Below are 12,228 nucleotides of genomic sequence, written 5' to 3' on the forward strand. Positions count from 1 at the left end.
GCACTGTTACCAAGCCCATATGACCAGACCAGCATGAGTGACAGCCCAAAATGGCGACTTTACAAAGGTATTTCGGCAGCATAGGTGGGGAATAAAGGCTCCAAAAATACACAAATTTAAAGCACAGCTCTGCCCCTATTTAGCGCTATTTTTATCTCATCTTGAAAAAACGGGGTGACAGGTTCTCTTTAAGCAAATGAATAACTTTTGCAAGCTGGGGGAGTGCTAGAACCTACGGTGTTAAAACATTTATTCTTTGTCAGGACCCTGCTACTGATGTTTTGAGCTGTGGGTGGATTTGATTGGATTGTTTTGTTTGGTGGTGGTTTCACAAGAGTCTGTGAAATCAAAGAGATGACAGTGGTAAAGAAAACAAAACAAAAAAACTCCCCCATCTTTGAGTCCATCTTCATATACAGCAGTATGCATGCGCCCAACATCATCATTTACAAACGTTACATAGATGATTTATTCTTCATTTATGATAATTCAAACGATGTGGGGTCAATCCTCAGGAGCATTGAAGATAACACCTGGGGTTTGGGTTTCACCCCCGTAGTAAACCCTGAGACAGGTGACTTCCTTGACCTCACTTTTTTTCACGACAATATAAAAATTCATACAAGAACCTACTTCAAACCTGTGAATGCGAACAGTTATGTCCATTATCAAAGTGGACACTACACCAAATGGTTGAGGAATATTCCGCTCAACCAATACAAAAGAATCAAGAGGAACTGCAGTATGGACATAGATTTCATTAACCAATCAAAAGTTTTATCACATAGATTTCTTGAAAGAAGTTACCCCAAAAAATTGATCCATAGAGCCTTCTCTGAAAGCAAAAAAATAGAACAGATAGACTTAATCTCTAATAATATAAAACCAAAAAAAATCAGCATCTGATACTAAGTTCAGCTTCAATTTTATTACTACTTTTTTAGCCCAAAACAAGAGAATTCACCTGGTTCTGAAAAAAACATTGGGGCATACTTCTTAATGATGCCATATTGGGGAAGCTTCTTCCCAGCAATCCCCTGATAACGTTTCGAAGGGCCCCAACATTGAAAAACATGTTGGCCCCAGCCGACTAAAGAAAAAAGAGGATCTCATCCCTCTACAAAAAAGCCCAGACAAGGCTCCTATAGATGTGGAATCCCGAGATGCCTATGCTGCTCCAGCATCATTCATGATGCAAAAACCTTTTCATCAGACAGCGGAAATTCAGATGAGTTTCAAATCAAATACCATGTGACTTGCCAATCCAGTTTTGTCATCTATGTCATTATATGCGAATGTAAGAAATTATATGTGGACAGGACAGCGCAACGGCTGCATAAAAGAATAGACTGGAAAAAGACCTTGGAGATACTTGAAAGCCTTGTCAAGAGCCGTGACAAATTGCTTGATGAGGCCTAACTTAGTGTGCAGTGATGGCATCAGCACCTTTAGAGGTTCTATCAGCGGCTCCCACTTCAAGTTGCTCGGTCCGTTGTGGCCAGTCCTTTCTGTGATAGTGCACCTTAGTGTCACGGCTGTCACAAAGGCAAATGAAATTTTGTGAAACTACCTTGAAGGCCCATCAGGAAAGACACCATTTTGAAGTCTCCGATGACCTCCCATCCATAGTCATCATAATTCAAGGCACTCAGCAACATCTTGACACTGGTGTAGTCCTCTTTGAGATATACAGCGTGAGCCATAGGGAGAGACTGGTAGTTGTTTCCGTTGTGAAGCAGCACGGCTTTGAGACTCAGGGATGAACTGTCTATGAATAGGCACCATTCACTTGGGTTACAGGTGATACCTATAGCCTCAAAAAGACAAAACACATTGTTGCAGAAGCACAACCCATCTTCTCAACTGAAGAAATTGGAAAATGTTTGGTGACGCTTTCTTTGATCTGTGGATTGCACGCTTTCATCCAACAAGTTTCACTGCTTGAGCCTGGATGTCAGTAGCTCAGCATTGGACTTGGTAGGATGAAGGTCTCTGATTAGATCGTTGACGTCTTTCTGGTTAGGAAAGTATGTCTTTCTCTCCTCAACCGCATCTGTGAAAGCGTATTCTTGATCTCCAATATCTTCCTCGCGGTCCGACTTGCTGTTTTTTCCTGAACATGGCTGATCCCACTTCAGGGGAGTTGGAACAGGCATCTCGGGGCAATGTGGTACTGGGGCAATGGAAGAAGGAATATCTGGGCAAACGATTTGAGGTGCATTCTTGCCTGTGCGATGTTTGGCAGGATCCACCATGCAGAAGTAGCAGTTGCCTGAGTGGTTGGTCGGTTTCCGCCAAATTTGTGGGATAGCAAACATCAGGGCTCTCTTTTCTCCCCTGTACCAACCTGTAACATAGCAGATATTATTATATAAATTTAAAAGCATGACATTTTACACATTACTTAATACATATTCTACTATAGTGCATTGATATATGTGAAACTTTTGTCAATTGCAACTCCTTAAACTGTACTAGGTCTAAATCATTGAAATTCTACAAAATAAAGCACTGCCATCTAAATGATCAGCAATTGTTCACCTTACCTTCAATAGTTTTCTTGAAATATTTGCATGTAAAATGAGGTACCCAGGACTTGTCCTCATCCCCAACAGGCATGCCGAAATATGCCTTGTAGGCCTCGCACATCTTACGACATGCTTTCATGGAATAATTTCTCACTCTTGTCTTTATAAATTGTCCACACACCTAGCAAAGTGCATCTGCTGGGCACAAACAACTTCTTGATGCCATCTAAAAAAAATAATTGCTATTTAACTACGTTTCGTTAGTCTCTTACTCAGCAATAACATAAACCGAAATGTTGGTTCGAGTCACCTGTGCTTTTATGCTTGTATGACTACTATTGAACAGTCCAAGAATGTTCTAGATAATTCTGGAAAATTCTAGAAACTTCTGCAAAATTCTAGCAGTTCTAGAATACTCTAGAAGACTACTCCGTATTGAATACAAATCAAGATTTTTACCGAAAACGGACACATTTCAAAATTTCATTATTCTGATCACAAAAGCAAAGTTTTGGTGGAACAACAACTATTTTCTATTTGTTTTAGGCATAACGGGTTCGGAAAACACACTTTCTACCCAGCAAAAAAAAAAAATTGTTACATAGTGTAATTAAAGTTTTTTTTTTACATAGCTTGCCACTTTTATGGACAGTTTAAGTAGAAATGTTCAAAAATATAAAACTCAAGGATATTTTAAACAAATAGTTTTTTTTTTATCTTAGCAGATGACTGTACCAGGAGATCAGAGGGACAGCTGACATCTTCAATTTTTCAATCTGATAATCTTGAGATCCTCCAAGATAGAACTGAAGTGATTGCTTTTAGTCCAGATATATCATCATCCATTCACATCAAAGATCTATCATCTGATTCTATGAAACAGGTCCCATCTTCTGATTCATTACTGACTACTAAGGAAAATCAAAGTCACAAAAGGGGCATTAAAAAACAAGCTGCTCCTAAAGCAAAGAAGTCATTTTCATGTTCAGAATGTGGGAAATGTTTTAACAAGAAAACACATTTTGTTACTCACCATAGAACCCACACAGGGGAGAAGCCTTTTTCCTGTTCAGAATGTGGGAAATGTTTTGCACATAAATCACATTTTGTTAGACATCAAAGAACTCACACGGGGGAGAAGCCGTTTTCATGTTCAGAATGTGGAAAATGTTTTAACCAGAAATCAGATTTGGTTAATCACCATAGAACTCACACGGGGGAGAAGCCATTTTTCTGTTCAGAATGTGGGAAATGTTTTACCTTCAAAGAGAATCTTGTTAGACACCAAATAATTCACACAGGAGAGAAGCCTTTTTCATGTTCAGAATGTGGGAAATGTTTTACCTACAAAAGGAATCTTGATGAACACCAAAGAACCCACACAGGGGAGAAGCCTTTTTCATGTTCAGAATGTGGGAAATGTTTTAACCAGAAATCAGATTTGGTTAATCACCATAGAACTCACACGGGGGAGAAGCCATTTTCCTGTTCAGAATGTGGGAAATGTTTTACCTTCAAAGAGAATCTTGTAGGACACCAAATAATTCACACAGGAGATAAGCCTTTTTCATGCTCTGAATGTGGGAAATGTTTTACCTACAAAAGGAATCTTGATGAACACCAAAGAACCCACACAGGGGAGAAGCCATTTTCATGTTCAGAATGTGGGAAATGTTTTACCTTCAAAGAGAATCTTGTTAGACACCAAATAATTCACACAGGAGAGAAGCCTTTTTTATGTTCAGAATGTGGGAAATGTTTTACCTACAAAAGGAATCTTGATGAACACCAAAGAACCCACACAGGAGAGAAGCCATTTTCCTGTTCAGAATGTGGGAAATGTTTTACTTTCAAAGAGAATCTTGTTAGACACCAAATAATTCACACAGGGGAGAAGCCTTTTTCCTGTTCAGAATGTGGGAAATGTTTTAACCAGAAATGGCATCTTACTAGACACCAGAGAACTCACACAGGGGAGAAGCCATTTTCCTGTTCAGAATGTGGGAAATGTTTTACCCTCAAAATGATTCTTGTTAGACACCAAATAACGCACACAGGGGAGAAGCCTTTTTCCTGTTCAGAATGTGGGAAATGTTTTAACCAAAAATGGCATCTTGCTAGACACCAGAGAACTCACACAGGGGAGAAGCCATTTTCCTGTTCAGAATGTGGGAAATGTTTTAACCGGAAAGCGCTTCTTGTTAGACATCAGAGAACTCACACAGTGGACAAGCCTTTTTCCTGTTCAGAATGTGGGAAATGTTTTAAACAGAAAGCGCTTCTTGTTAGACATCAGTGCAGTCACACAGAGGAGAAGCCCTTTTCATTTTCTTAATGTGGGAAATATTTTACTTGGAAATCAACTGTTAATAAACATCAGAGACATCACGTAGGGGAGAAGCCTTTTTTATGTTCATAATATTGGAATAGTTTTAACCAAAATTGAATCTTCTTAAATGGGTTGTCTCTTGTCATTTCTCATGTATGCTGAAAAAAGGATAAAACTAAACTTGATTAATTCCAAATGTAAAACTAAACCCATAATTCACCCCCTGAAGGTTAGTCAGTAGGTGACTAATAGAAAAAAACATGTACCCCACAGTTCAGTATATAGGGTGAGGTGAGATATACACACTCACTCTCCAAGCCTCTCATTTCTACGGGTTTTACCATCCTCATCAAAGGCGACTCATCAGGAGACTATTTATTTTTGTCCTATATTCAAGCAAGACTAGGCAAAAAAAGCTAATATATCATGTTGGTATACAAATATCACTGGCGATCACCACTATATTGAACTCGGTAAGTGGGGATAAATGGAGTTAACCCCCAGCTGCTGGTGTCTCCAGAAATTGTGCCACTCCTGTCAAAAACAAAAAATGCTAAAAACAGAAACCGCGCTAGGGTGACTAGAATGCCAGTGCCTCTGGCCACAGAAATGCAATCTAAAAACCACACATGTATGCAGCAATACAATGTAATGTGAAGCACCCGACCGGGAGCGGTACACCCAATTGCGAGTTGATGTATAAGCTGCCAAACTATTGCTGCCTTATAGTACAGAAACACACATGCGCAGATGTACAACCCACAAATGCTAAAGGTGCCGCACTTGCGTGCTTAAAAAGGATAAACAATGAAGACTCTTACCGAATTGCAGGTGTTACCGGCAAATGTCCTGTGCTGTGTTCCCACGAGGCAGCTTGGTATAAGGTGCCAAGGGTACTACGCAGCGTTAAGCGGCATCCGTGATGGGTATGGAGGCTGTATAATCCTTCAGAAGGTAGCGGTCAGGTGAACACACATATGTTGGTGCTGACCGCAACCAACGTGGGGTATTGCTGCTTAGTGCAGAGCCAGGGAACGTCCCGGCCGGAGGCGTCCCTGGTTACTCTGATACAAATGGCCGACGCTGACAAGCAGGCCTACGGAGCCCTGCTAGGGACAAACAACTACCGACGCGTTTCGAAGGGATGCGCACTTCTTCATCAGGGTTGAAGCCCTGTGTGAGAGCTCCTAATATATATACCTCCGCCACACATGTATGTCGCTATCCCTGACCTCTTACTCCCGCCCCAGCTGCCCAGATACACATACACCTGGAAACTCAGCCCGCTGTAGCCCCACAATGTTCAGCTCCCCCATAATACAGGTCATAGAAATTTTTTTGAATAAGGTCTACATATATGGGGTTGCACAGGGTCTGCAGCAATATTAGGTAGCAATCTTGTTTTTGTATGACCTGTATTATGGTCGGTATTTGTTTGACCCTAGCATGTGACGTCACACGCTGCTTGTCAGCGTCGGCCATTTGTATCAGAGTAACCAGGGACGCCTCCGGCCAGGACGTTCCCTGGCTCTGCACTAAGCAGCAATACCCCACGTTGGTTGCGGTCAGCACCAACATATGTGTGTTCACCTGACCGCTACCTTCTGAAGGATTATACAGCCTCCATACCCGTCACTGATGCCGCTTAACGCTGCGTAGTACCCTTGGCACCTTTATACCAAGCTGCCTCATGGGAACAGAGCGCAGCACCGGACATTTGCCGGTAACACATGCAATTCGGTAAGAGTCTTCATTGTTTATCCTTTTTAAGCACGCAAGTGCGGCACCTTTAGCATTTGTGGGTTGTACATCTACGCATGTGTGTTTCTGTACTATAAGGCAGCAATAGTTTGGCAGCTTATACATCAACTCGCAATTGGGTGTACCGCTCCCGGTCGGGTGCTTCACATTACATTATATTGCTGCATACATGTGTGGTTTTTAGATTGCATTTCTGTGGCCAGAGGCACTGGCATTCTAGTCACCCTAGCGCGATTACTGTTTTTAGCATTTAATGTATCATGTTATCTGAAACAGTCAGAAAACCAGCAACATATTGGCAGATCCCAGACCTCAAACTATATACTTCGTAAGTTTATGAGCCACTCCAGTGTCAGGAATAGATAGTATGTGACAATACAGTATAATTCTTGTGTTTTCCTCCTATAGGGACTGCCCTAGTTTGGTAATGTAACCGCTGTTAATTAGTAGTGCAGACAAATTGTCCTAGACTAAACTCCGTTTTCAGACGGCCCAATATGTACCACTCAGGGAAAACTTACCTGCTCCAAAGATCTATAGCAGCTTCTATCTAATGGCCATGCTGCGGTCTGTCAAGGAATGAGTGCAATATCGTTATAAAGACTAGGGATGTGTGCAACCATAATTTCTGGAAGATCGGTGCCATTATTTAGTATGAATATGGAAATTATCTCTGAAAGTTAAGTCTTCCCTGAGCGGTATATACTGTATTTTCACATACTATCTATTCCTGACACTGGAGTGGCGTATTAACTTACGAAGTTTATAGTTTGAAGTCTGGGATCTGCCAATATGTAGCTGGTTTTCAGACTGTTTCAGTTAACATGATACATAATTTTAGGGTTTTCGTCGTCTAGTCCAGCTAGAATATAGTTCTATATTAAATAGTCTCTTGATGAATGAATCCAATAAATATTCATTTCTCTTAAGTAGCAGCTCACGTGACCGCCGGCAGCAGCAGGAAGCCGGTGGCTGACACTGCGCACTACTGAAGAGCAATGAATACTCGCTGCTCTCTGTGAGTCCTGGCGAGTACTCCGGCAGCTGTGTTCTGCTTGTGACGTCCCAAAGTATATATTTGGAGGTCTGGGGTCTGCCAATATGTGGCTAGTTTTCTGACTGTCAATTAACATGATACATGATTTTAGGGTTTTCTTCGTCTAGTCCCGCTTGAATATAGTTCAATATTATTATTTATTACTATAGCGCCATTTATTTCATGGACTTTACATGTGAGGAGCGATATTCTGCTTGTGATGTCCCAAAGTATATATTTGGAGGTCTGGGGTCTGCCAATATGTGGCTAGTTTTCGGACTGTCAATTAACATGGTACATGATTTTAGGGTTTTCTTCGTCTAGTCCCGCTTGAATATAGTTCAATATTATTATTTATTACTATAGCGCCATTTATTCCATGGCTCTTTACATGTATGGAGGGGTATACATAATAAAAACAAGTACAATAATCTTAAACAATAAAAGTCACAACTGGTACAGGAGGAGAGAGGATGCTGCCCACGAGGGCTCACGATCTAAAAGGGGTGAGTGAGAATACAGTAGGCGAGGGTACAGCTGGTCGTGCAGCGGTTTGATCGATCGGTGGTTACTGCAGGTTGTAGGCTTGTCCGAAGAGGTGGGTCTTCAGGTTCTTTTTGAAGGTTTCGATGGTAGGTGAGAGTCTGTTATGTTGTGGTAGAGAGTTCCAGAGTAGGGGTGATACGCGAGAGAAATCTTGTATGCGATTGTGGGAAGAGGAGATAAGTGTGGAGTAGAGAAGGAGATCTTGTGAGGATCGTAGATTGTGTGCAGGTAAGTATCGGGAGAAGAGGTCACAGACATATGGAGGAGACAGTTTGTGGATGGCTTTGTATGTCATGGTTAGGGTTTTGTACTGGAGTCTCTGGGCATTGGGGAGCCAGTGAGGGGATTGACAGGGGAGAGGCCGGAGAATAGCGGAACAGGTAGATTAGTCAGGCAGCAGAGTTTAGAATAGATTGGAGGGGTGCAACAGTGTTCGAAGGGAGACTATTGAGCAGGAGGTTGCAGTAGTCAAGGTGGGAAATGATGAGGGCATGGACTAGGGTTTTTGCAGATTCTTGGTTTAGGAATGGTCGGATCCATGAAATATTTTGAGTTGAAGGCGGCAGGAAGTGGAAAGGTCTTGGATATGTGGTTTGAAGGAGAGATCAGTGTCAAGGATTACCCCGAGGCAGCGAGCTTGTGGGACTGGGGAGAGTGAGCAGCCATTTACTGTAATGGACAGGTTAATTGGGGGTTCATGTAAGATAGGGGAAAGATGATGAATTCTGTTTTGACTATGTTAAGTTTTAGAAATCTAGCAGCGAAGAAGGATGAAATAGCGGACAGACATTGAGGGATTCTGGTTAGGGTTGAGCGACTTTTACTTTTTTAGGATCGAGTCGGGTTTCGCAAAACCCGACTATCTCAAAAGTCGAGTCGAGTGAAATCGGCCGATTATCGTGAAAAGTCGGGGATCGACCGAAACATGAAACCCAATGCAAGTCAATGGGGAAGCATAGTCAGCAGTGAGTGGAGGCCAGGAAAAAACCTACAGTGCCCATTTTAATGGAAAAAACATCCATTCTTGGTACTGTCAATCTTAATTTACCTTATAATAATAGTTAGGCATTGGACATTGGGGGTCATTTGGCTAAAGTTGTGGGGGATATGGCTGGTTCAAGTATTTAATGGGCCCAGGAAACGTGGACCACGTCACGGCAGTGGAGCAGGGAGAGGTAAGTATTTCAACTTTGCAAGTGCTGTGATCCTGAGCAAGCAAAGGGGGCCCACTCGTTCGCATTGGCACTGGCACAGGGCCCCTCAAAGTACAGCAGTGTGTTTGCACGGCGGGGGCGCCTCCCACCGGCAGCGACACTTTTGTGTACTGTGAGGGGCCTTGTGCCGGTGACGTCGCCAATGAGTATTCCCTCCCACCTGATGAAGGAACCTGCACTTTCATCTGCACCTTCCTCTTTGTCCCCGTTTAAGGTGGTATAGTATGCGGGAAGGCGAACCTCACTTTCAGCAGGGTCAGAATCTGGCTGTGTAGTGTGCAAGGGGAATGTAGCGGTCTGGGTCAATGTACCAGCAGAGTCATCTAGCACTGGCTGGGCAATGGACAGGATGAGGAGGAAACACAGATATAGGCCCAAATAATAAAGTGGGCTAAATGCATTTCAATATTGGTAACAGGACTAACCAGGCGGCATTGCTTTGTTCAGTGGAGGACACCTGTAATGAGAGCCTGACACAGTGAGTAAGCCCAAATCAGTAAGTAGTCTAAATGCAGTTCAAAATTTGTAATAGTAGTAAACAGGTGGCACTGCTTTGTTCAGTGAAGGAGAACAGCAAGGAGCGGCAGACACCGTTAGTAGGCCCCAACCAAACTAGTAGGCCAAATGCAGTGTTATATTAAAAACTACTTAATGAGAGCCTGAAGATCGAAGCTCAGGACAGGAAACCAGGAGAACACCTTGGAGCGGCAGACACCGTTAGTAGGCCCCAACCAAACTAGTAGGCCAACTGCAGTGTTATATTAAAAACTACTTAAAGGGACACTGTCGCCTGAATTTGGAGGGAACAATCTTCAGCCATGGAGGTGGGGTTTTTGATTCACCCTTTCCTTACCCGCTGGCTGCATGCTGGCTGCAATATTGGATTGAAGTTCATTCTCTGTCCTCCATAGTACACACCTGCGCAAGGCAATCTTGCCTTGTGCAGGCATATACTACGGAGGATAGAGAATGAACTTCAATCCAATATTGCAGCCAGCATGCAGCCAGCGGGTAAGGAAAGGGTGAATCAAAAACCCCCAAACCATGGCTGAAGATTGTTCCCTCCAAATTCAGTTGACAGTGTCCCTTTAATGAGAGCCTGAAGATCGAAGCTCAGGACAGGAAACCAGGAGAACACCTTGGAGCGGCAGACACCGTTAGTAGGCCCCAACCAAACTAGTAGGCCAAATGCAATGTTATATTAACAACTACTTAATGAGAGCCTGAAGATCGAAGCTCAGGACAGGAAACCAGGAGAACACCTTGGAGCGGCAGACACCGTTAGTAGGCCCCAACCAAACTAGTAGACCAAATGCAATGTTATATTACCAACTACTTATTGAGAGCCTGAAGATCGAAGCTCAGGACAGGAAACTAGGAGAGCACCTTGGAGCGGCAGACACCGTTAGTAGGCCCCAACCAAACTAGTAGGCCAAATGCAGTGTTATATTAACAACTACTTAATGAGAGCCTGAAGATCGAAGCTCAGGAAAGGCAACCTAGAGAAAACCTTGGAGCGGCAGACACCGTTTGTAGAACCCAACCAAACTTGTAGCCCCAATGCAGTTTTCAAATTCCGATAGGCTGAAAACCTGACAATAGCAGCTCAGCTTTTTTAAGAGGAGGACAGCTGTATTGAGTGGCGCAGACAGACACTGGTAGTAGGCCTTACACCACAAAGTTGGCTCGATGCAGGTTTAAAAAAGGTTACAGGGGTACAAGGGCAGCAATGGTGTGGTCAGCTGAGAACAATTGGCAGGAAGGACCGCAGACAGACTTACTAGGCCTTAAATTTAAAAAGTTGGCTCGATGCAGGTTTTATTAGGTTACAAGGGTACACAGGCAGCATTGGTGTGATCAGAGGAGGACAATTGGAAGGAGTGACCGCAGACAGACTTAGTAGGCCTAAAATAAAAAAATTAGGCTCAGTGCAGGTTTAATTATGTTGCAGGGGTGCACAGGCAGCATTGGTGTGGTCAGTGGAGGACAATTGGAAGGAGGGACCGCAGACAGACTTAGTAGGCCTAAAATAAAAAAATAGGCTCAATGCAGGTTTAATTATGTTGCAGGGGTGCACAGGCAGCATTGGTGTGGTCAGCGGAGGACAATTGGAAGGAGGGACCGCAGACAGACTTAGTAGGCCTAAAATAAAAAAAATTAGGCTCAGTGCAGGTTTAATTATGTTGCAGGGGTGCACAGGCAGCATTGGTGTGGTCAGCGGAGGACAATTGGAAGGAGGGACCGCAGACAGACTTAGTAGGCCTAAAATAAAAAAAATTAGGCTCAATGCAGGTTTAATTATGTTGCAGGGGTACACAGTCAACATTGGTGTGGTCAGCGAAGGACGATTGGAAGGAGGGACCGCAGACAGACATACTAGGCCTTAAATTAAAAAAGTTGGCTCGATGCAGGTTTTATTAGGTTACAGGGGTACACAGGCAGCATTGGTGTGGTCAGCGGAGGACGATTGCAAGGAGGGACCGCAGACAGACTTAGTAGGCCTAAAATAAAAAAGTAGGCTTGATGCAGGTTTAAATAGGTTACAGGGGTACACAGGCAGCACTGGTGTGGTCAGTGGAGGATGATTGCAAGGAGGGACCGCAGACAGACTTAGTAGGCCTAAAATAAAAAAGTAGGCTCGATGCAGGTTTAAATAGGTTACAGGGGTACACAGGCAGCACTGGTGTGGTCAGTGGAGGATGATTGCAAGGAGGGACCGCAGACAGACTTAGTAGGCCTAAAATAAAAAAGTAGGCTCGATGTAAGTTTAAATAGGTTCCAGGAGTACACAGGCAGCATTGGTGTGGTCAGCGG

At 43.2% G+C, this 12,228-nt stretch overlaps 1 protein-coding gene across 1 annotated transcript; it reads left to right on the forward strand.

Annotated features, from left to right (window-relative positions):
• Positions 1-3,262: 3,262 nt before the first annotated feature.
• Positions 3,263-4,924, forward strand: LOC138663003 (oocyte zinc finger protein XlCOF7.1-like). The gene has a single exon (XM_069749044.1). The coding sequence runs from the start codon at positions 3,403-3,405 to the stop codon at positions 4,861-4,863; it is 1,461 nt and encodes a 486-aa protein (XP_069605145.1). The 5' UTR covers positions 3,263-3,402; the 3' UTR covers positions 4,864-4,924.
• The last annotated feature ends 7,304 nt before the right edge of the window (positions 4,925-12,228 follow it).

This window comes from Ranitomeya imitator, chromosome 2 (assembly GCF_032444005.1).
Source record: "Ranitomeya imitator isolate aRanImi1 chromosome 2, aRanImi1.pri, whole genome shotgun sequence".
Classification (NCBI taxonomy): Eukaryota; Metazoa; Chordata; class Amphibia; order Anura; family Dendrobatidae; genus Ranitomeya; species Ranitomeya imitator.

Coding starts and splice junctions, on each gene's coding strand:
- LOC138663003 (XM_069749044.1), top strand. CDS start 3,403: ATGAAACAGGTCCCATCTTCTGATTCATTACTGACTACTAAGGAAAAT.